This window comes from Callionymus lyra, chromosome 14 (genome assembly GCF_982586985.1).
Source record: "Callionymus lyra chromosome 14, fCalLyr1.hap1.1, whole genome shotgun sequence".
NCBI lineage: Eukaryota > Metazoa > Chordata > Actinopteri > Syngnathiformes > Callionymidae > Callionymus > Callionymus lyra.
The window spans coordinates 9,613,228-9,639,577 of NC_141831.1; the positions used below are offsets into that span (position 1 = coordinate 9,613,228).

The 26,350-nt window shown below is 38.1% G+C and overlaps 1 protein-coding gene across 1 annotated transcript; it reads left to right on the forward strand.

Annotated features, from left to right (window-relative positions):
• The first annotated feature begins 977 nt into the window (after nt 1-977).
• Nucleotides 978-26,226, forward strand: jhy (junctional cadherin complex regulator). Its single transcript, XM_087808036.1, has 8 exons — nt 978-1,380; nt 6,888-7,440; nt 13,746-13,841; nt 15,367-15,725; nt 15,780-15,948; nt 21,513-21,598; nt 22,079-22,208; nt 23,441-26,226. Exons 1-8 carry the CDS (start codon nt 1,124-1,126, stop codon nt 23,642-23,644), a joined length of 1,854 nt encoding a protein of 617 aa, XP_087664162.1. The 5' UTR covers nt 978-1,123; the 3' UTR covers nt 23,645-26,226.
• The last annotated feature ends 124 nt before the right edge of the window (nt 26,227-26,350 follow it).

The following is a 26,350-nucleotide window of genomic DNA, read 5'->3' on the forward strand; positions in this document are numbered from 1 at the left end:
GTATTCTGTTGGAACTGAATTGATTCTAAAATGTGGAGAAATGTATAGATGGATATATAAATTTCCTGAGGGATCAATAATGTTCTACCTTATAATGCCACTTGGTTCTATTGGTTAAAATGAGGTCTGGTAAAACTTCGAGTAAAATGGGTTATGTTTAAAAATGGTTTTGCATTTACAAGCAAATGTTTAGTGTATTTTCCACTGAAGTATATCGGCAATTACTGTTTAAAATTATTTACATGTGTAGTCTTGACAGTTTGACCCATTAGGGCAACGAATATTACTTTAACGTATTGTTCGACTGTCGCTGATGACGTAATCAAAAAGCGACACTTTCAAACTATTTAAAAATAATTTTCTCCAGATTGGTTTTGAGCGAAATTTTGATTGTAGACACTAGCTTGACTGGTTAAATTTTATATTTGCAAAAGAAAAAACGCACGTCAGGTCAAAGTGATTTTCAACTTGAAGATGGCGGCCACTTCACATCTTTCCTTGAGGACTGTTTGCATCACATCCGCGTCGACGTTACCATGGCTACACGAGCTCTAGGTTACCGACAGTCGAGCAGGTAAGCAATCCTTTTTTTATCGAGGTTTTCCATGAAATAAATCTGAATTATTCTTCACATTTCTGTCACCATTGTGTCGCTTAAGTTATGTTGTCGTTCTTGGCGCGATTAATTCGCTTTTAAACCCTCATTTTTAGCTTTTAAAATAATTCCCGTCTGCTCTGGGACGCAATAAAACACGACTTTAATCCACTTTAAAACCCCTCTTACGTTTGTCATGTCATTTATATGACTTAATTGTTGAATCACATCTTTCATCTTCTTTAATCCAAAGACACGTCCCCCCGCCAAAATTTGACACTCGTTTAACGTCGTCAAGAAACATGTTATTAAAGCACAAGTAGAAACTTAAACCTGGTATTTTAATGGTTAACTTAAGAATCGGGTTTGCAATGGAATATTAGACTTTTATATCTCCACACATGCACCTCATTGTGACAGATTATGGAGTCAAACTATGAGTTGTTGTGATGTTAAACTGTTGATAAATGCTCATAAACCTGTGACCTGTTCGTAAACTGGTTCGTCCCCGCAGCCGCACGAGGGACCATGGACCCCAGACTCAAAGAAACCCCGAGGCCTTCACTCCAGAGGCGACACCTCCCTGCCCTTGAACCCACAGACGGACTGACGGAAAGCCTTGCTCAAGAGAGGACTGACCGGCGTCACATGGGGTTTGAAGATGATGATGATGATGGTGATGATGATGGAGTCCAGGTTCTCGACAGCTTGGATATGGGATCTCACTTCAAGACCAAGGTCCCTCATGAAGGTCTGGAGATGGAGATGGATGCAGACCGAGCTCAGTAAGATCTATATTTTACTGCCATGTTTGAATGAAGTAAATAATATTTACAATGACATTAAAAACATTAAAAAAGTTATATTAATTTACAGTACACCTGCATGTACATATTGAATCATGTATTTATATAATTATATATATATATATATATATATATATATATATATATTCTTTATCTTTGGACTTAGATTGTATCATCTTGTTCTTTCTCTTTATTTCTCTTTGTTCTTGTTCTTATTTTATTTTGATTTATTTTTTATGAAAAGTTGCTGTATTTGCTGTGGCTATTGGAAAAAAACAAAATTCAATAAAGTTTTACCTTACCTTACCTTTACCTTATATATATATATGTGTGTATATATATATATATATATACATACATGATCCAATATGTACATGCATGTTTACTGTAAATAAATATTACTTTTAAAATCTTTTTTAATGTGATTGTAAATATTATTGATATATATAATTATATATATTATATTTGACGAATAATAGTTTTACTTGGTTGAACACGAATATGTGACTTTATCTCCATCTGCTGGATAAAATAAACTACTACAGCAACAACGTTTTAAAAAATACATTTTAAAATTCAATAATGAATTCTGCAATCACGTCAAGTTATTTACTTTAACTTATAGTTTTTACCGATACATTTGTATCAATATTAACGCCTCCCATTGGTTAGTTTCTATATTATATACAAAATTATTTGTCATGTGAACTTGCAGCTGTGACAACATAGATTTGAGTCACTTTTGTTTTTTTGTAAAATAAAGTGTTTATTTTATCTTAAAAATAATTGTTTCGATAGAGACGGAGATAATAGTGCTCGGACAAATACGCGTTTTTTATTCAATCACCAGGGTTTCCTGATCAGTGTTTGAGTCATCGACCGTGACCCCATGAAGTAACAAAGCAACGACAACTCAGACATGATGATGTAATAACGGGGTGTTATTTATCATTCAACAATTAATGAGCTGTTCAAACGTCCCGTCTCTGTCGTCCCAGCTTGAATATGACGATGATGATGATGGATTATTGTTCGGCTCGTGATGCTCGGCATAAGTGAGCACTCGTGGTCCATTAATAAAGGGTCATTGTCGCCGCCATTCAAAGGGAACCAGGGAAGGTCATCCCTGATGTGTGGACGGGGTCGTTCTCTGGCGATGCAGAGAAAAGGCTATTCTCTCCATTCCCGTCATTGACCTGCGGAGATTGATGCCCGTCGAGTGTGGTTACGTCCCTTAAGGCACATTGTTTCAGAGGTAAACGACCGTGACATGCTGCGACAAAAGGCTGTCGGACGGAGGCGTCCGATCACATCCTCGCGTTCTCATCTTTTATTTATTTTTTTGGGCACAACACAACTGTCAGTTTAACATATTCAATACAATCATTTAGATCCTAAATTTGAGACGTTACATTCTTACGATACCATGTGTTTTGGTGTATAGATATCAAAGTCTACTACTACGCATCTGATAAATCAGCTTTAAGGGCCGCTGGAAAAAATCGACTGCATCCTCTCGTCCTCAGTCATCGCCGGGATCTTGTGCGATTAATACAGGTTGTTCCAAGAGGGGCAAACTCTGACTTACCATACAGACAGATTTAAAAACAAACTGTAAGACAGGACTTATGAAAGTGTATTTATTTATTTGTACCTTTAGGGCGCAGGAGGTGTCAAACTTAATAGAAAAAAAGGACCCCCCCCAAATATTTTAGGAGTCAATCGTTGACATAGGAAAGTCCTTGTTTCTTACCTTCTCTAAAACACTGGCATCTTTATAAGTCACAATAATAACGTGAACATTCATATTCAACTACTCGTGCGACCAGATTTGGCTCCCCTGGCACATGTACTTAGGGGGCACAGTACTTCATTAATCATAGTTTTAAAAATATATATTTAATAAATAAGTAAAAACAATAATCATAGAAATGGCAATAATTAAGGGTGTGTATTGGCAATAATCTTACGATACGTGTACATGTATGATATAATACGATACAATATATTATGATACTACAGTAACAAGGATATATTGGTAGTATTGTCGAGTACTTGACTCTGGTGTTGCAGAATTTACATGTGACTCTTGAGGAAGTCGTAACTGCTTTCATTTGTTTTGAAACCAAAATATGTCCAAACATCAGCTTCCAAAAGCTGCTGGAGTCGATGTATCCTCTCGTCCTCAGTCATTACCAGAATCTTTTAATATCTGAAGATTCTTAAAATGGATCTAAAATCCTTTTTCTGGACCTACGTTTATTTTCCCCAGAGAGTTTCTGTCTAATGAAGGTGTCGCAAATATGGATGTGTGGTATCTATGATTTGGCGATACAGTATCATGATACAAGTGCAGCAATACAGAATATAGTGACGCTGAAGTAACAAGGAAATATTTGTAGTATTGTCGAGTACTTGACTCTGGTGTTGCAGAATTTACAGACCACATGACTCACACATATGCCCAAACATCATCTTCAAAAAGATAAAGGAGTCGACTGTATCCTCTCGTCCTCAGCCACGCCGGAATCTTTCATTGATCCTTTAGCTGGGCAGGCCTTAATGACTGCCGCCATCTAGCGGCCAGGAGTTTGTTTGTGTCACAAAAATGAACAAATGTTGTCAACATTTTCATTTTAATAAAAACGAAATAAAAAAAATGATACATTTTGCACACACTATTGAAATATTTACAGCTAATGAACCGTGATACATAATTAAAATATGATTTTAAATCCTTAAAAACAACGAGTATCATGAAAAAAAACACTGCGATATTATTATAGTGTATCAATATTTTCTTACACCCCTAGTAATAATGATAATAAATACAGACACAAAGACAAAAAAATCGTTTTACTTATCCCTGAGACAAAATAAAATAAAACATTTTTAAACTTATGATTTCTGCAAAAATAAAATCTTTAAAATCAAAACTCTCCTTTAACACTATATGTTTGCATTATCTTTCAAACACATGACACTCACGAGGCTCGTCTGTAGATCCATTCACAACTTGTACGAGTCATTACAGAGACATCCTTTACTCTTTTGGCCTCATTAAGTGGAGCCCCCCCCCCCCGAACCCCTCTTATCCCTCCTGACAGCAGAGGCGAATAATCGCGGCTCCCATCGTGCTCTCGCCGTAAAGCACAACAAAAAAAGACTCTCCACTATTTATTTTAATGAGATCTTTTCATCGGCCATCAGAAGGAGGATCTAAGCCTGCAATTTCAGAGCTGTTTATAAGATGAAAATAGGCGTTTAGGGCCATTCCCCCTCACTCGCGGCTCTCAAACACCCCCTCATTAGCGGCGCTGCAGGTGAAAATAGGGAAATTATCCCTAAATACAGGTTCATAATCCAGCTCATCTGTTTCCATTTCAGAGAGTTTTTTTTTTTGTAGTGAAAGAGCCCGGGGCCCTCTTTGTTTGACGACATCATCGTGGTCATAATGGTGTAAATGGCCCTCGTCGCGTGGCCTTCGGAGCCCCTTGATAAACTGCCCTTATGTATCTGACCCGTGTGGCCCCCCCCCTCCGGGGACACATTGTACCCTGACTCAGGAAGAGAGGGTTTGGTGTCGAGGCTTCAGGTTTTTGTGGAGAAAACAAGTTTATAAGTAGAAGAAAAGACCAAAAAAAGTAATTTTAAAAAAAAATAAACTTTGAGGTCCTTTCTAACTTTACCTATGGATTTTTCCTTTTTACCTTCCATGGATAATTTATATCCACTATATTAGGGCTACAGGATATTCTAAATATGTGTGATATTCGATATTGGTGTCTTGAATTGCGATATCGCAGCCGGGAGAAAGTACTGTAGGGGAGGTCCTGGGATTTGGATAAGTAAGTAAGTAATTTATATTTATAGAGCCCTTTTCTAGACCAGGGTCACAAAGCACTTGAACAATCATAACAATACTCCAAAAATATAAACCGCAAAGATCAAAATAACACAGAGAAATACGATATTTCCTTTTTTGTTTATTTCCGCGCTTCAGTGCCGACAAGAAATATCACTTATAACGCTCAGTTTTCGCGGGACATCAGAGAGGAGCCGCCGGCGCGTCGTGATATCAGAAAATCAACAATAAATCCACCTCCTTGTACACGCACACATAACAGTTTATACCTGATGCTAACAACTTAGCTCATTAGCATACTGCGAAGACGGACAAGTTTACACTTGTTTGGAAGTTTCTGCGATTTTATAGAAACGCTGGAAGCAAATGGGATGAGATGAAAAGTACGTACGATTTGTTGCTTTAGCAAAGGGGGTTGATACTGAGCCTGGCTAAGTCAGTGCGTCTGCAAGACGCGTCGCCATAGCAACCGAGCCTAGCAAGCGCCGCACAGTTCACAGACAGACGGAGACGTAAACAACAACAAGATATAGAAGTATAAATTGACAACTTTACAGAACTTGACACTGATTGGTCGAAGTGCGAATTTAAGAAATGCTAGATTTATTCAATGAGAAATGATAATATATCGCACATGTTTTCGATGTGTATATCACACGAGCCAATATCGCGATATCAATATTTTTTTCGCTATATTGTGCAGCCCTACACTATATATAATGGTCCAAGTATAGTCAGAATATAGATTGATTGAATTCAACATTTAAAATGTTGAAACCTTGAATTTTTTATTGAAGTTGGTTGAATTATTATTTTTAAATAATTGTCTGTTTCATGATTTCTTTATTGAAAGGTTGTTTATTCACTATAAAGATGTTTGTATTATTAGGGCCAACATTTTTATAGTGAATTAAAACGCCAACAAATGAAAGAAATATTGAAAAATACTTTCTTGATCCATTGACTATTAAATATCTGTTTGATTTTTAATTTCACTTAAAACAGAACCGTTTTTGTATTAAATTAAAAAAGCTACTATTAAAAAAGTATAGATATTTTGATAATATCAAACTCAACATTTAAAAGAAACAAATTATTAAAAAAAAAACATGTTTTGAATGAATAAAAATGTTAATGGTTTATTAACCCTTATGTTGTCTCTGGGGTCAAGGTGACCCAGAGGCCCTAAAACAAATGTGTTTGTGGTATCCCTTATGTTGTCTCTGGGGTCAAGGTGACCCGGAGGCCCGAAAACAAATGTGCTTGTAGTATTCCTTGTGTTGTCTCTGGGTTCAAGGTGACTCGGAGGCCCAAAAACTAAATTTTTATACTGAATTGAAAAAACTACTAATAAAAAAATAATAAATTTGCAAAATGTATTTTTTAAAATCTGTGTAAAAGAAAAATAATTTTGAAAATAATTAAAATGTTTAAATATTATTTAAAAACAAACAAAAAACAAACAAATCCAACTTTCGTAAAAAAGAAGAAGAAAGAAATCATTGAATTCAATGATCACAAATAAATAAATAAATAAAGTTTAATTATTCTGATAGCACTGAAATACTTCCTAGTTTGTTTTTTGTGCTTAAAAATAATGGTAAGGTCTGTTCATCCACAGCTCGCGTGTGTCCGAGGACGACCTCATGGACCTGAAGTACGACCCCGACTGGAGGAGCAAACTGAAGGCCGCCGGCTGCTTCTTCTCGGCCACGCAGAGTTCAACGGAGGACGCCGTCCAGGGTCAGAAACCCCCTCAAGCCGTCATCAAGGGGGGGTACACGTACATCTCCGACACGGGCCCGGCCATGTTCGGAGGGCCAAACATGGCCGCCGGAGAGACCGACCAGCCGTACCTGCTCCACCCGACCGACTGCCGGCTGCAGTCCGGCGACATGGAGAACATGAACCGATCCCACGAGCTGACCCAGAGCCTGCGACACGTCAACGCTCTGTACACGCAGGAGTACCAGAACTACTACCTGCACGAGGCCCAGCAGAACCAGGGGTGGCCCGCTCAGAGGGCCACGGGGCCCAGGTACGCGTCGCCCAAAAGGCAGCTGGACGACATCGTGGAGAGGAACAAGGTGACGCTGGGACGACAGACGGACAAGCACGGGTCCTACATGAGGATGCACACGCTCAGGCAGGAAACCGTTCTACCTGTGAAAAAGGTAAGTCAATGGGCGTCTCTTATGGGCCGAGTAGTTACGAGTGTAAGACAATACAGATAAATAATTGATACTATTTTCAATTCCACAAGGATACGAAAATACCCCTTAAATTAAAATGTATATTTTTACTCACAAGCAAAAAAGAAAAATAACCTCTGTTACAAGTTGTAACAATATACAAAAAACACATATTTAACATTAAGTATATTAAAAAAAAACAGTTGTTTAAAAATAAAATACAACTTTGATGATGAAAGAATTAAAATTAATTGATTGATACTTTTTAAAATGAGCATAATATCCGGATACAAATCTTTAGAATCAATACTTTTGTTTGAGAACCGATACTTTTGATTTTTCATCACTTCATATGGATCAGTGTGAACTTTTAATTTAACGTTTTATTCGAGTGGCGCTTGGTGCGTCGTCATAAAAATGAGTCGTTGCAAAAGTCGACACCAGGGGTCGCCCGTGCACAGGAAATAGGGTATTTCTCGTTGACCGTACTTAAACTTTTTATTATTATTATTTTTAAATTTGATTTGACAGTTATTTAAGAATCATTCTGTTTCAGACAGCAAGGTTATGGAAACGTTTTATGAATTTAAATTTGGAATTATTTCGATGTTGGTTTAATGAATAAGACGTCACACAATGACAACAAAGCAGTGGAACAGATGTTTTTATTTAAGCATTCTTTCCTCTGACAATAAATAAATAAATAAATATGAAATATATCATGACTTAAATTAGATGATTCTTAATCAGTTTAAATAATAATATTTATTTCATGGTAAAAAGCAGTAAAGAGTCAAATTAATTATGTGATGTACACAATATAATAAGCATTATTTGAATTTTAAAATGATGGCACCATTAAAGACACTTGTACATCTAAATTTGGAATGATTTCAACATTGGTTTGGTAAATAATTAGATCACGAGCAATAACAACAAAGCAATGGACAAATCAAATTTCGGCTTTTTTTTCCACTCTGAAACTATATGAAAATATTTTTTATAAATATACTTATGGTAATTATATTATGACGAAAATTGAATATCTTAATCATGTAAAATAATTAACAATTAAAAAATCTACTGTAATATATATATATATATATGTATATATTTATATACTGTATTGATTTGATATATTTATAAATAATAATGCTTCTTTTAAATGTGATTTTTCTTATCTTTACATCCTATTTTACTGCAATTTCACGACTTGTTGGCCCATTACAGAGACGAATACATCCACTTCAGAGTCGTGCAAGACTGTGTTACTACATACATGGAAGTGTCTATTTCCACGGAAAAAAAAGAAAAAGAAAAAGAAAAGGTTTCTTTGACAGCAGACAATGTTTTCCTATTTCCCATGACGAGCTTATCCTCTTTTTGTAACATCCCCGCAGTCCGTGTGCCTTTTATTGTCATGTGGAGCAGGAGAATATATCGGATGATGCCCGCCCTGACCCAGCGGCCAAATTAATTTAGCAGAGGAGCGAGTTGTTTTTATCTTCCTTCTCGTCGGACGACGCCGGGGCTTATTATGATGTGTGTAAAGGAACATGGGAGCATGGTTACCAATAGGCCCCTCAGACGTCTCTGCACCTGGCACTGTGGCATAATTGCTCGATGGCCCGCATTTCCCATTTGTTGCGCCACAAGACCCGAGCGCTGGCTATAATACCCCCAACCTTGTTCACCCATCTGAGCCCCGGCTTTTTTTCCACAATGTCTCGTATCATCACAATTTACATAGTCAAGAGCCGTTAGCTTTGTGCGCCGGTAAACAGAGCCCGGGAGCTTCTCCCTGTGTCCCCCCCCCCAGACCCTTCTGTTTTTTCATTTTACCCTCTGAATCGGCTTATTAGTTTTCCATCGGTTTGTCTTCCTAAACATGTGTGCCGCCTAATAGAGGACACGGCCAATAAAAAAGGAAGGCCCGCCAATTTGCATGGAGTCTATTTCCTGTTTCATCCTGTTAAGGGAACATTGTGGATTATCAACAAAGCCGTTCGCAGATAAAGTCATTGAGGAGAAAATTTAAGGGGACGGGGGGCTCAGTGAAATAGATAAATAATGAGGTTTGATGGTGAATTATTGTCTGCTCGGAGACAATGTTCTAACAGCAGGAATTGATGTGTGGATGTATATATATATATTTTACTTAAATGTACTTAAGCTTAATATAAGGCATGGGTTGTTGACTATTTTTACGGTCTGAAGGTGTAACTATTGTGTTAAGCCTTGGTGAGTGTATTGGCAAGAGTTGATACGTAACACGATACAGGGGCTACGATATGATAAATCGCGACACTGTAGGAAAATTTTTATATTTGTAGTATTGTCGAGTACTTGATCTAAAATCATTTTTCTGGACCTACATTTATTTTCCCCAGGGAGTTTCTGTCTTATGAAGGTGTTGCAAATATGGATGTGTGGTATCTATAATTTGGCAATGAAGTATCGCAATACAAGTGCGACGATACAGAATATAGTGATACTGTAGTAACAAGGATATATTTGTAGTTTTGTCGAGTACTTGACTCTAGCGTTGCAGAATTTTCAGACCACATGACTCTTGACGAAGTCGTAACTGCTTTCATTTGTTTTTGAAACCAAAATATGTCCAAACATCAGCTTTAAAAGCAGCTGGAGTCCACTGTATCCTCTCGTCCTCAGTCAATGCCGGATTTAAATGTTCCTTGAGCTGCTGCTGATGTAATAACTAGCAACTAGACAACTAACAAAAAAACACATATTTGCATGTAAATACTAAATGAAAAATTAATAATAATAATATTGTAATATGTTTCACACACTTTAAGGATTTATAAAGCATAAAATAATTATGTCAACACATACATATTATTTGCAAGCTGAAAATACAGTGCTGTTGAATATCGATACTGTTTTGTGAAAAAGAGTACCGCGATGTATCGCCATATCAATATTTTCTAACACCCCTAAAATATTTATTTTGGACTAACTCACTTTTTTAAAGAGTTTTAAACCTTGTAGCCAATACAACGATGCGGCTCATATATGGCTTTATCTTGTTAACAGCCTCTAGGTGGCGCTCTAGCAGGTAGACATTGGAGAAAAGTTCTTCAATGCAGACAATAGGTGGCAGTAATAGCATTTAAACAAGAAGAAAACATATATTTAATTTGCACATCATGCACTCATTATGGAATACGCATGCATATGACGCAGGATGGTGGGACGGTGGGGACGGCAGCGTAAAGTACTGACTCGAAGCAAAAAGACAGCAAAAGCTAAAAGAGTAATTAAAAACTGATCTTGCCGAATGTTATGGTAGACTGGTGTAATGCCGCTTCGATGCAAGAGGGACGTTACAGATATTTGCTTGTTTTTTAAGTGTCTTTTTGGATGAAGAAAATTAGCGCTATTTACGACCGTCATATGGACTTACATCGTTGCCTATAACTCCAAAAACAAAACAACAAAAACGACAAAATAAGAGTCTGGATAAATACAACTTTTTATATATTTAATGAGGAAAAATGCAAACAGTAATACATTATATACTTTTTCCTTTTTTTGTGAGCAAATTATCAACATACTTCTGTTCCACTGTTGAAGTTAAACCTGGTCAAAAAAGCGATTTTATTTGCGGTCCGATCGAACTGTCTGATAGAAAATGTTTGTTTTTTTCAATTTATCTCAAACTACAAATCAATCATAATAACGGGACATTGACTAACAAGTCATAATATCTTAGTAACAGAGCGAAAAAAACAACAAAGAAAACTATCTTGCTTTGAAACTAGTTTGATGTTTTTTTGCAATCTATCCACTCCTTGTCAAGTGACTCTTGACGGGACAACCCCGGTACAATTTCCGTCTCATTTGCCGCGACGGCGTGTTCACGCTAAACCTCGGGTCAGTGTTTGTTGTGATTCGCCGTCTCTCTGAAAAAGACCCCATTTTGGTCAGTTTAAAGTGATGCAGAGATCTAAGGGGCGACTTGTCCCCAATTAGACGTGATATTAAATGTACACAATCCCCCTAATGCTGCAAATGTTTATTCCAGCCAAGTGGTAGAGTTGGATGGGGATGGGTTGTAGGGGGGTAGGCGGTGGGGCGGGGGGGCAATGATTGGCTCCGGCGAAGCTCCCCTTTGATAACGACAGAAGTATCAGATCAATCTTGTGCTGTTGCACTCACAGTCCCTTCTCCCGCCGCAGCCCCCCACTTCAAAGCCGGGGTAACATAATGTACAATCTTTTAACAGCTTTAGACCAAAGCTTCCAGGAGCTCTCTGCAACTGTATACCCGGGGCCTTAGTCTAAACACCTAATCAAGATTACCTGGGCATCGCCACAATGGCACGTCAAAATGCAATTCAGGATCCGCCGCCGCTTTGAAGTCTTCATTGGCAGATGTTTTCTTCCGGGGTACGGGAGGTAATATGGCCCCCCGCCGCAATTGCCGGACTTTGTTGTCGTGGAAAGGGAGATCGCATCGGAACCAATTACTGGCCTTCCAATTTATCGGAGGAGATATTACACAGCTTATCATCTGCAGAAAAGGCAATTCAGGCTTCATTATTTGCTCCAACTGATTGGAATGTTGGGGGGAAATGAAAGACAAATGACCGAGAGGGACCAGAAAATGGGCTCATTCTCTCTTGATCTTGAAACAACTGACCGGGTGATCACCTGTTCACAATTCTATATCTGTCGCTGTAAGAACTTAAGGGGTTATTATATAGAAAACATGGAAAATATCTAGATATCTGCTCTTAAATTAATCTTTTTCGAGATATATTTTTTCTTACCAATTACAGTGTCCCTTGTTTATTAAGGGGCTTGTGCTCAAAAAATCATTAATGAAGGTTTCATTTTCATTCATTGAACAAGATGTATGTGAACTTTCAAACTCTACATTGCAACTGAGGTTACGTCCCTTTTAGTAACAATGACCTGAAGAACTCCCATAGTGCTTTGCTGCCCAGCCAACCAATCACAGCTGTCAATCACTTTTGAGAAAAGCAACCAATGCAGGATTTAAATACGGTATTGTAGCGACCAATCAGCCGTTACCAAATAGAGCAGAGGTGTGTCTAGTAAGGTTGTGTATTGGCGACACGATTCGCACCGCGATACAGGGACATTGGCACAATCTATTGCGATACTCTAGTATTCGTGGTATTGTCGACAACTTGACTCTGGCATAGCAACATTTTCAGACAGCATATTGACTTGTAAGTTCTTCCATTTGTTTTGAAACCTCAAATATGCCCTTTCATCACCTTGAAAGCTGATGGACTCGACTGTATCCCCTCATCCTCAGTCGTCACCGGGATCTCGCAGGATTTAATTGTTCCTCTAGCTGCGGAGGATGTAATTACTGCCGCCATCTAGCGGCCAGAAGTTTAATTGCAACACAGAAATGAAAAAATGCTGTGAACATCTGCATGTTAATTTAAAATAGTAAATGGTATTATTTGATTTTAAAACATTTTATTTAACTGTAAACCAAACAAGAAGAAAAACAATGGTTAAAAAAAGCAAATATGATTTGAAAGCAAATTATTATATTTGTATATATATATATATATATATATATATATATATCAAACAGTATCATGGAAAATTGATATTGATCATTTTTAACTGCCCTAGTGTGTAGAAAGGCATCATGGGAGTTCAATGTTTTGTTGCAACCATAAATAATTATTTCCCAACACTAGGTTCTTTGATAATTAACAGTGTTAACAATGACAAGGATATTTACTGTTACTGTTTAATGCAATATACTTAAATATGCAGTACAGAGTGCAAACCGAAGGGTGAACTGAAAAATAGCGAGGGACCACTGTATATTTATTAAAATAAAAGTACCTTTTCTTGTAATATACAAGAAATTTCAGACAATAAACTCCTGTAACACTTTTAAACAATGCTTTGGTGACCGCATTTAAAAAATTACATTTAAAATCATCTTTTAACACGTTCCCTGAATAAAACGGTTCTGGTGCCTCGTATGTCCGTGTTATACATCCCTGTAGATGTGGTAATGGACACCAATTCAAGGAACAATTGCTGAATTGTCAATATCATTGATCTCTTCTCCTCTTGAAGACTTCCGATGGCGCCTAATGATTTTCATTACAGCGTTTACCGAACATAATGTCGGCGCTCGGGTGCTTGTGCGAGGACAATGGTGTGGACTGATGACTGTTGGACTGGCATGTGTTTCTGTAGGAAATCATTTGGAATTTAGAGGCAAATCTACATCATATTGTGTTTTTTTCTTCTACCGAAAAGGATGTTGAACCTGTGATGGAAGCAGCGATCGAGCCTGAACCAGAGGAGAGCCTTGATCCAGAAACAAGATGGCAACAGAGGACTCAACAGCTGAAGGTATTATATTTACTTATTATGTATTATGATTTTTTCAAATTACTTTCCTAATTACTATTACTTATTACTTAAATCAGTTTTACAGTATATTTGTAAGCTTTATACAATGATACAATATGTATGTTTTGTAAAACTCATACACATACAATTGTAACATTTTCAGCCACAATCCAATATTTTCAACTATAATCAACAATTATGAACTGCAATAAAACTATTTTCTATTATTTTAGATTAAAAAAAGGAGCAGATCAAATAACAGGTAATATTATGTCTGCCTCTTATTCATTAAATTAAATTCATACTTTAATCTATGTTTTTTTCTTTATCTGTTATTAGTTTTACAGTATTCTATTCAATTTTATGTATTTTGAGAATGTACTAGGTCACGTCAGAAATATGTGTCATGTGAACGTTTGTTTGTCTCATGTATAAAATGGATTGATGGATTGATGGATAGATAAATGATATATGGATGGATGGATGGATGGATGGACGAATGGATGGATGGATGGATGGATGGATGGATGGATGGATAGATAAATTATATATGGACGAATGGATGGATGGATGGATGGATTATTGGATAGATAAACGATATATGGATGGATGGATGGATAGATGGACGGATAGATCAATTGATAGATCGATGGATAGATGGATAGATGGACAGATAGATAGATGGATAGATGGATAGATGGATAGATGGATGGATGGTTGGATAGATGGATGATGGATGGATAGACGGTTAGATCTATGGATAGCTGGATAGATGGATGGATGTTTGGATAGATGATGGATGGATTGATAAATGGATGAATGGATTGATAAATGTATGTATGGATGGAAGGATGGATTGATAAATGGATGGATGGATGGATTGATAAATGGATGGATGGATGGAAGGATGGATTGATAAATGGATGGATGGATAGATGGATGGATGGATTGATAAATGGATGGATGGATGGAAGGATGGATTGATAAATGGATGGATGGATGGATTGATAAATGAATGGATGGATGAATGGATGGATGGATGGATGGATGGATGGATGGATGGATGGATGGATGGATGGATGGATGGATGGATGGATGGATGGATGGATGGATGGATGGATGGATGGATGGATGGATGGATGGATGGATGGATGGATGGATGGATGGATGGATGGATGGATGGATGGATGGATGGATGGATGGATGGATGGATGGATGGATGGATGGATGGATGGATGGATGGATGGATGGATGGATGGATGGATGGATGGATGGATGGATGGATGGATGGATGGATGGATGGATGGATGGATGGATGGATGGATGGATGGATGGATGGATGGATGGATGGATGGATGGATGGATGGATGGATGGATGGATGGATGGATGGATGGATGGATGGATGGATGGATGGATGGATGGATGGATGGATGGATGGATGGATAGATGGATAATTGAAAATCATACGTACTGTTAATTGTACAGTAATTCAATAGTAACTCCAATAGTCGACGTGTCTTTCAGGCCAGCCAGACAAACAAGACCAGGAAGTACCAACGAAGTGAAAACCCTGACCTCCCTCCACAGAAGCACGTCAGCATAGTCGACCCTCAGACTCAAGCGCTGACCTCCGCCTATCATACCCTAGAGCCCCTCTTTCAAGAAAACCACTTTAAAGCTCCGTCCGAGCTTCTACCTTCAGCTCACCAGGAGGACCACATCAACGCCACGTCTCCACCCAGGTTCACACATCGTAGCCCGGACACCAGAGTCCAGTTCCTGCCTGAAGGTCAGCAGACGAGTCTTCAGGAGCCCTTCTTCGTCTGTTTGGAAGGACTGGACAATGATCTGAACCTGGAGAAGAGCCTTGAACTCCACCTGAGGTAAAGAAAACATGTCGGTTCCAACCATCAGAGTGACTTGACAGACTATTTCAGCAGGTCTCCGGGGGCCTCCCGAGGGTCCAGCGCCTACACAGTGCTGCCCTCTATTGGCAAGGTCTACGAAGAGGGCCCAGAAATGTCCTTGAGGTCGACCTTCAGCGCCGAAAACTTCCCACAAAATGAGAAGGAAGAGAAGCCAGAGAAGCAACGAATCGCGTATAAGGTAAATAATCTTCACATGTTACTAACCGAGTCTATTTTTGACACAAACTCAGCAGGAGAATTTATGTTTTTCTAAAAAAACAACTTATAAAGGGTTAAAAATGGTTGAGTTTGTCTTATGTTTGGCGACAAATCTTTCTAGTTTTTTACCTCATGTCTTGCTGAGCATTTTCCTGCTTCAAGGGCCAAAAAAAAGACTGAAACTGCAAAACAATTTCTCTCAATTTTTCTTTTTCTTCTCTGTTCTACCATTTTCCTGTGACCCCGGTACCGTCTTAAGGACTAACTAGAGCAGGGGGGGGCAATTAAAAGTCTTCAAGGGCCACATTAAATTCTGTGAATGTTGTTAGGGGCCGTTGAGCAAAAAGAAAGACGAGAAAATCCCTAAAAGAAAAAGGACATTTGTCATTAGGCCGTGACTTTTATTAAGCTAAATAAGCTGCAATTTTATTCTTGAGTTTTTTTCAAAACATTTCTTCAACTAACTTATAAAAAATATTTTGAGGGATTAATATGCACTCAAAAAATTACACACAAAAAGTATGGAAAAAGTAAGTAAGTGTTATTTGAAAATGTAAATGAATAATAAATACAAAATACACTTTTTAAATGCATTAGAACCATTTATACATGACCATACTTTGACATTACAAGGGCCGCATAAATACAGTCAAAGGGCCGCATGTGGCCCCCGTCCAGGTCTGTACTAGAGCAAGGGACTTAGAATCTGATTTTGACATTTTTTTTTATTCTTTGAGCCTCAATCCATCTTAATTATCCGTGTTTGTTTTCCTTCAACGGACAAAATTCCACTCTTTATTGTTGAGAATCCATTATCTCTGACCCTTATCCAACATCTTTGAAGGGCCCCATATCATCCTGAACTATTAAATCTACTTGGATTTTTAAATATTGACATTAGAAAATGATCTTAAGCCCCGCCCACTTAAAACGCTTTCTTTTTTTCTGGAGATGAAATCTAGTTTACCATAACCACGCCCACTCTGCTGCGATTGGTAAAACATTAATTTCATGAATCCTGGTAGTCTCCACCTCCAAAGGACTCGTTGTGTATAAACAAAGCGGGGCGTGATTACAGCTGGCTGGAGGAGGAGCGAAGCCATTGTTACGTCATAATGGGCGCCGCTCTCGTAACCTCTCGTTCGCCCAGATTTCAGAGCAACTTTATAAAGAAATAACTTCAAAAAATGGTCACGATGAGGGACTTACTGCGTCTTGGAGACATTTTTGAGACTCTTGTGTTTGTCTCGGTGTTGTCTTGACCTTTTAAGTATTTATTTATTGGGTATTTTTTAAATGTTTAGGTGCTTTGTGACCCTGGTCTAGAAAAGCGCTCTATAAATACTCATTACTTACTTACTTACTTTCGTTTGAATCACGTGAGGGTGGAAGGAAAGTTGGATTTTCACATTAGTTGACCTTTTAAAAAAACACATTTTTTGCTATTGTTGTGTTTTATGACGACAACAACAACAACAGCAGGCACTTAAACATCCACACAAACCAAAGCACCTCCTGGAAGAAGTTAATGTTTGAAGATCATGTGGTTTTCGACCAAACAGAAGTTACCCATGAATACTAAAATTACACAGCATTGTCCTCTAATCCCCCGGACGCACGAGAGGTTACACAAATAAATGCCCCTTTGAAGGCCCCGATAATCCCCTCAGCTGTCCCCCCCAAGTAGGCGGACTTAATCCGGCAGGAGTGTTCTGGCGACTAAGGACACAAAACATCAGGTTAATTGTCTCGCCGCACTAAGATACACTTAATTGCTCTGAGATGACGACTGCATGGAAGCGTGAGCGGCAGCCATTGGAGGAGGATGTGTTGGAGGATCAGGTGATGAGATCGAGCTCCGAGGCGACGACTGAACATCCATTTGCATTTCGTCGTGTGGATCTGTTGCACCCGAGCGTGAACTGGCAGGTGGTGGTTCCTGAGTCGAGTCGTTGAGCCCTCCAAGAGAAACACAACTTCAGAGTTCAGTTGTTTACAAATGCAATGTTGCGGTCGTTTGTGAACCATGAGGTCTTGGGAAAAGTTCGATTTTCTTCTTATAATAAATCAGCTCCCTATGATAACTTAATTTACAGTTTCTACTTTATACTTTAATATCCTTTCGTTTTTATTTCACTTTAAAAAAAATGTAATCTTATCTTTTTAAGTGACATCAATATATATGTGGCACAAAATAATCTATACAGAAGTATAGAGAAGAAGAGAACATTCATTATTTCAACACAATACAATATTTATATTCAATTGATCTTCAAATGTTTCTTCAAATGTTATTTGTATTGTTTTTGTATATGTTTTATTATTTTATGTATTTATTAAGGGTTTTTTCGCTGATATTTTTTTTACGACATGGTCCATGTTAATGTTTTTTTAATGTTATCAAATTATTATTATTTTTTTAATGTTGTGTAAGTTTGTTTCTTAATACTGTGGTTTTTTTTTGTCTATGTCGTTATTCAGTTATTTAATTATGATATACATTTTATTTGTGATATTATTCACGTCATGTTCCACATTAATATTGTTGAATTATTAATTTTTTCAATAATTATTTTTTCAATATTCAATTAATGTTGAAGTTTGTTTCTTATTCCTTATCAATAATGTTTTTTTATTGCTGCTTTTTTTGTCTCTGTGTCATTATTTATGTTATTTAATGAGGATATACATTTTGTTTCTGATATTATTCACGTCATGTTCCCTCTTAATGTTGTTGTATTATTATTGCATTATTACTTATTTATTTTTAGTTAATGTTGAAGTTACTTTATTAATACTGTTTTTTTTTTATTGCTGCTGGTTTTTTGTCTGTCGTTATTTATGTTATTGTCCATGTTACTTAATTATGATGTACATTTTTTTCTGATATTATTCACGTCATGTTCCATTTATTATTATAACATTAGCATTATAACCATTTTGTATTTAATAAATGTTGAAGTTAGTTTCTTAATAGTGTTGCTTTTATTGTAATTCTTTGTGTCAAGTGTAAGATTTATGTTTTATTTGATTAGTTTCTTAATGCTGTGTTTTGTGTGTTATTTATGATGTTATTGTGTAATTATCAAGTTTTGTTTCTGATATTATTCACGTCACGTTCCATTTTGACATTGTAGTTATTATTATTGCATTATAACCTTTACATTTTTTTGTATTTAATTAATGTTGAAGTTAGTTTCTTAATAGTATTGCTTTAATTGTAATTCTTCTGTAACGTGTAAGAAGTGTTATTTTTTAACTTGATTAGTTTGTTAATGCTGTGTTTTGTGTTGTTATTTATGATATTATTGTGTTATTATCAAGTTTTGCTCCTGATAATATTCATGTTGTGGTTAATATTATGACTTTTCTTTATTGTATGTAATCCTTTTCTTGCACTTGTTTGTCCCTTTTTAGCTGCAGAAGATATCGACTCAAAAATAATCTGTATGTTTAATCTGTTTTTTTGTGTTCAACTGAGCCAGTAAGTCAACCATGTTGCAAACGCACCTCAAAGAACCCCCCTGACCCCCTCCAGACGAGCCGACACTCGGACAATTAGCAGCCACATGTGTCCTCTTTTTCTTACCTTCACATCATTATTTAAGCCTATGAAAGAGTTACAATTACCTGCTTGGATTTGTTTTCTTACCCGAGCCAGTTTACTCAGTCCACCCGTGGAGCGCCGAGCACTCACCCCACTCCCCCCCGCACCCCCTGATCGCTCCCACCATGTCGGCCGTCGTGTCTGACAAGATTACTGGCTCAATTTGTAAAGCACCCCTGAAAAGCAGTGGGCGCTGAAAAGCAGACGAGCCTGACTTCGGGGGGAATCGGGGAAGAGAAAAGCCCGGGGTCCGGAAAGGTCGCCCCCGTTGTGTTGGTGTCGCTGGTGACAATCTTGAATGATTAAAAACCCCCTTTTGTAGAAGCGATCTTATGGATTGTTGTGAACACATGGAGACACACCTGTTAACGATGCTTTCACAGTCTCACTCAAAGTGTTTTTTATAATAATCCCATTTAAATAATAGAGATTTTAACCTCAACCATTTATTTAAGTTCAAGTAAAACACAAAGACTTTCTAATTAGTGAAGCAATAATGTTGAAGTTTTCAGTGCTGCAGTTTTCAAGGTTCTTTTTTTACAAGTATTTGTAAAATACTAAAACATTATCGTTAATGCAACTGCAGTTTTATAATCGGGCGTTAAAATATTATGTAAAAAGTCTAAAAAAAAAAAAAAAAGGTATGAGTAGGTATGAGTGTGTGTGTGAATGGTTGTCTGTCTTTCTGTGCCCTGCGACAGACTGGCGTGCTGTCCAGGGTGTCCCCTGCCTCTCGCCCTATCATACTGGGATAGGCTCCAGTCTCCCCGCGACCCCGGTGTGGGATAAAGCGGTAGAAAATGAATTAATGAACAAATAGTAACTCTGGTTTGACTAGTAGGGATGGTCTCATGAAGCTTCATGAAGCAGTGTCATTATCTTCAGGGTCCATTAGATGGCGTCTCTGCACTATATTCCTTTTGTTTTGAACAACTGTTCTAATGAAAAATCATGTCACTTTTAAACCGATGGCGCCACCTACTGACCTCTAAACAACATGACACTGTTTCATGAAGCTTTATGAAGCCGTGTCATTATCTTCAGAGTCCACTAGATGGCGGTCTCTGCACTATATTCCTTTTGTTTTAAACAACTTTTTTTAATGAAAAAGTGCATCTTTTTGAAACCGATGGCGCCACCTACTGACCTCTAAACAACATGACACTGTTTAATGAAGCTTCATGAAGCAGTGTCATTATCTGCAGAGTCCACTAGATGGTGGTCTCAACACTATATTCCTTATGTTTCTAAACAACTGTTCTAATGAAAAATCGCATCACTTTTAAACTGATGGCGCCACCTACTGACCTCGAAACAACATGACACTGTTTCATGAAGCTTCATGAAGAAGTGTCATTGTCTTCAGAGTCCACTAGATGGCGTCTCTGCACTATTTTCCTTTGTTTTAAAGAATTGTTCTAATGAAAAATCGCATCACTTTTAAACTGATGGCGCCACCTACTGACCTCTAAACAACTTGACACTGTTTAATGAAGCTTCATGAAGCAGTGTCATTATCTGCAGAGTCCACTAGATGGCGGTCTCTGCACTATATTCTTTTGTTTTAAACAACTGCTCTAATGAAAAATCGCATCACTTTTAAACTAATGGCGCCACCTACTGACCTCTAAACAACATGACACTGTTTCATGAAGCTTCATCACTATACTTATTATCCAGAAAAAAATGAATTGATATCTTCTATTAAATTAAACATAATTTTTCAATTGTCATGTTTGACCATCTGTTGCACAAGACCGTAAAATTAACAGGAAACTCAAGAAAACAAGCTGCTATAATATTTTTTTTACACGACTCTGTATTCAAAAGGTTTGATTTTCGTCAGTCAAATATAATCAAATCCTTCAAATATCTGATTCATCTTGACTTGCAGTTTGGTCCAAAAACTCCTCCTGATATTCATGTTTTTGTTGCAGACGTACACGCTGAGGGACTACAAGCAGCTGCTGCCGGAGGTGAAGTTGCAAGGACTCGGACCCGACTACTCGGCCGTGGAAAAGACAGTAAGTACCATCAACAACGGTGAAAATCACTTACTTTTTCGTTAAAAAATTCACCGACCATTGTCACAGTTTGTTTGTCTTGAACTGCGTGTCGTTGGCCGAACACGTTTGTGTCCACGGTCCACGGTCTAATCCCCAAAGTCTCCCTAAGAAGTTAAGCACTCTTTGTGCCTCCGTGTGCACTTTGTTCTGAAAGTGGCCATGTTTGGACTATTCAGTGCAAGATTGAGGCTTTAAACTCCAAAAAAACTGAGCCTATTAGCGATTGATATGTGTAAATGTTGGTCGGCCGCGATGAATGGCTCGCTCGCGTTTTTGGGGTTTTTTGTTTTGTTTTGTGTGGAGATGCTCCGGCGAGGAGCCACACAATGGAGAAGGGTCTTAAGGGAGAAAATGTCTCGGTTAATTAAAGCTCCCTTTCATAATCTGCGTGTGATTTTCTCTCCTGCTTTTTATCTCTCCCTCTCTTACCGTCATCATGCTGAGAAAATGAAACGACTGAGGCAGTATTCAGAGGTGATCAGGGAGCAGAACAAAAAGATAAGTAGGGTTCCCTTTCTCGCCGCCAAGGACCCGGAAGGTACTGACAAGAAGGTTCCCAGGATGAAGGTGAGTGTGTCTCTTTGTTGCGAGGGTGTGTGTGTGTGTGTGTGTGTGAACCCTAACACATGTTTTTGTAAGGCAGCTTGTGTGTGTGTGATCGGGGATGGTTAGATAAAGATGTGTTTGGCTCGGGTCGGAACAGTCGAGGTCACCGATCGAAGACCGTTCTCTCTTTAAGTGGTTCTTAATTGTCGTCTTCTGTTGCTCTGACACCGAGTTGATGCCGGTGCAATCCTGAGAGGAATGTGGAGGGAAGAGTCGACAAGAATTGAAAAGTTTGATTAACCAAACGCGAGAGAGAAAATGGGATTTTTTTTCCCAATTGAACCGATGCATTGTTTTTCTATTTGTATCTAAAACATTTCGATTGTACATTAAACAAAAGAAGCCTCTGGATTTTGCCCTAAAGTTCGCTAATCTTCTACTCACCTGACTAAGGATTAGGATTATTTTCACAATAATCTGTTCATAGACAAAAATGTGTGTTCATGCTAATGTAGCGACTGACTGCTCAGTGGTCTTCCAATATCGTGAGCTCTTCCTGTTTCCTGTAGGCACAGGAAGTGCTTGCGATATTTACCTGGAGTACTTCCTATCTGTGTAGCATGTTTGCCTTTAATTACAATCAACAAACAAGCTTAAAATATAGAGTTTTTTTTAAGAGTTATTGTTCCGGGGAAACTTAAAAAAAACTCTACTCCAGGTAAATATCGCAAGCACTTCCTGTTTCCTGTAGGCCCAGGAAGTGCTTGCGATATTTACCTGGAGTACTTCCTGCCTGTGTAGCACGTTGGCCTTTAAGATAAAATCAACAAAAAAGCTTAAAATATAGTTTTTTAAGAGTAATTGTTCCGGGGAAGCTTAAAAATCTCTACTCCAGGTAAGTATTGCAAGCACTTCCTGTGCCTACAGGAAACTGGAAAAGCTCAATTCAACAATTCCTCTTATCAATGCTTCTATATAGATGAGCACTATTGAGATATTTGGATGTTTTTAAGTGTCTTTTTGGACGAAGATGAAGAAGAAGAACACCTAGATCCAGTCGCTAGATTAGCATGAACACACATGTTTGCCTGTAACTCTAAAAATGGAACAGATTACTCTGAAATAATCCCAACTCTTAGTTGACATGACGGTGAGTAGAACATTAGTAAAATTGGGCTAATAACACTTTAACATAAAGGATTAAAAACTAAATTGTATTCCTTTTTTTTCATTACTAATGGGGTCAATTTCAGGCTCTGGAATACGCAAAGACCATCGCCAAGCCTCGCTTGCCCCCTCAGGCCAGGCCGAACGAGAGGGCCCCGTCGGATGACATCGGCGAGCTGCCGTCTTCTTTCCAGGACAAAACTGCCTTCCAACTGGACACACTGGAAAACCTCCGGAAACGTCACGAGCAAGAGAAAAAGACCGTCGCACACTTTCGTAAATTCCTCTGAGGCGAGCGTCAATACGATGTCTGTCTTTAGAGACTCGAGGGCCCAGGGGCCCAAATCTTTGCCTGCCAAGTCATTCCATGTGTCCAGTCGGACAGTCGAGTCATATCGAGGTAGATTCATGTTCATATTGGGAGGTATAAAGATGCCAGTGTTTAAGATAAGATAAGGAACTTAGATCATTGATGTTAACAATAATATATAGTGTTTGAAAAACACAGAGATGAGCCTGCAAGGATAAATATCCAATATTGAAAACGTATACTTCATGGTAAATATACATGTTTTTCGGTCCACAAAGGTTATGGATTAATTGAGTTTTATACCTCTAGTCAAGTGGACCTTTTCCACTAACCCTACTCTATTAAACTCTACGCGCTTTTTGTCGCGTTTCCACAAATACAGAATGTCAAACCAGATACTATTTTTAGTGCCTGCTACATGCAAACTTATCCGGTACTCAAAAACGTAATGCTAATGCTACAGCAGCCCGACTCCCCCACACAATGGCATAAAAGATTGACAAGGAGATCCAATAGCAGAAGACGATACAGGGAACGGGTGGTAAGATGATCAAATGGACTTTTAATTCACAAAAAACAAACAAGGCAAAACACAATAGTTAAAAGGGTCCACAAGATGGAGGCAAACTATTTCAGAGTCCTTTCTCTCAGCCTACGTCCAATAATCAATGAGTCCAAACGAACAGGCATTAATCCAAAGTGGAGAAAAAGGTCAATAATCTTAATCAAACTCATCAAAAACCGAGTTACCGTAAGCGATGGCAAAAAAAGCCAATAAGACGAGCCGACGCCGGTTCCCTGTGAAGCCAGCGTATAAAAGGCTGTATTGCTGTGCATTGTTAGGAAGAATTGCCCCTGGGAACTGCAGACTGACAAGGAGAAACAAGAAAATATCCCGACAAAATAAAACTTAAGTAAGGGCGAAAGTTATGCACGAGTAACAAAGCCGCCATTTAAAAAAGAATGCGAGAAAGTAAGATTGTTCTGTGATTCATGTCCAGACCTTTTTGTGTCTGGTAGGTTCACCATTGCCTCAAGTTTTGCAGCGTTATGTTATGACAGCTTAGCCCACTGTGAGCAGGTAACAGTGATGCAAATGTAACGGGCTAGAACTGGGTAGTGGAAAACCTCTGTTACCATCTAAGGTGCTACAGTCTGGGTTGTCAGGCAGTATCTTGGACTGTAAATATATCAAGCTCTCATTCACCTTCACCTCACTGGTCATAATATTATGGCCCATCTGTGTTTTTTTGTTGGTGCTAGCTAGCATGTGGTCCAAGTGGTCCAAGCTCCTCCCTTCACACCCACATTTGACTAATTGTGCCCTCGGATTTTTATCAAAGCGCTATTTACCAATATCTAATGAGATGACAGGCTCTATTTAACCAATCAGAGCCTCTTTGAAGCTCTATGTTTTTAGCGTTAAGTCCTCAGATGCAGGGAAACAAATGGCCCCCGAAAAAACCTTTCTACTTTAATGAGAACTGCTGGCCTCGTCTCTTTAACATCCTTCTGTTTTGGGCCCACCTACTTTTTTTCTTTTTCTGGGCCATTGAAAACCCAGTTAATTGAAGGAGTCTTTCAGTGGCGCACATGAAGGGGCTGAATTAGCATCCCCCCTTTTCTATCCATCGCCAGGCTGATGCAGACCTGGAGACTTTGATGTCAGGAGTGGGCTTTCAGGAGACGGGCGGCTTCTTGAAAATGAGCTGATGGGCGCCCGGCTATTAGAACGGCAGAATGCAGATGCGTCCGCGTGCTGCACAAAAAAAAAAAAACGCTTAATCTTTTAATTGATCACCTTCTGCGTGGCCTGTTCCCGGCGCGTCTCGCTCGCGGCCTCCTGATAATGACGATGAGCGACACGTTTACCAGATGATCTGCCTTTTTAAAAAAGGCGGCGCTCGCAACGTCGTCTGATGCCGGAGTTTAATGTGACCCGTGCCAGTGGACGGGTCAACAGTGAGTCATCGTACACATCACAGATGACTGCGCTCATGGCTACGTAATTGACACAACCATATACAGATACTTCAAAATTACATTTAGATTTAAACCTTTCTTGGGCTTAACCGTGTATTGAATAAAAATGATTATATGTTGTGGTGAAATTTGGAGACTTGTGGATTTTTGTTTTAAAATATAAGTGAAAATGCATAGAGTAACTTTAACCTGAAAATCATTCAACATTATTTCAATCTATAGTCAATATAATAATAATTATAATCGATTTGAATAAAAAGCATTTATGACATAGATGATTATTAAATTATTTAATTTTGGAAGAAAACAAAGAAAGAACCCAAATATTTATAGACACAATCCTCCATCCATTTATGGAACGACACCATGGACAGCTGTTGCACTTATTGTTTTGTCAATGTGTGAAAATTGTGCTGAAAATTGTTTTGTTTCATGGAGAATTTTGTGTGTCTGTCTTGGTGAAAACCCTGATATTACTCTTATCATTGAAGGCTTTTTATTGTTAAGAAATTTATATTTATATTTTATTTTGCTTTTGGTACACTATTTTAGTACGGTTTTAAATATATATGTATTTTGGTTGTTGTTTTTTTGCACATTCTAATGCCTATTATGAAGCCTCAGATTATGCCATATTGTCATAAAAGTGTAACAATAAATGTATTTATCTGATTCAGAAATCTCACCTTTTTTCTTGGGAAGC

Excerpts from the sequence above, each read along its gene's own strand:
- jhy (XM_087808036.1), top strand. The coding sequence starts at position 1,124 with ATGGACCCCAGACTCAAAGAAACCCCGAGGCCTTCACTCCAGAGGCGA. Across the intron at positions 13,842-15,366 it reads AGAGGACTCAACAGCTGAAG|GCCAGCCAGACAAACAAGAC; the intron begins GTATTATATTTA and ends CGTGTCTTTCAG. Across the intron at positions 21,599-22,078 it reads TACTCGGCCGTGGAAAAGAC|TGCTGAGAAAATGAAACGAC; the intron begins AGTAAGTACCAT and ends TTACCGTCATCA.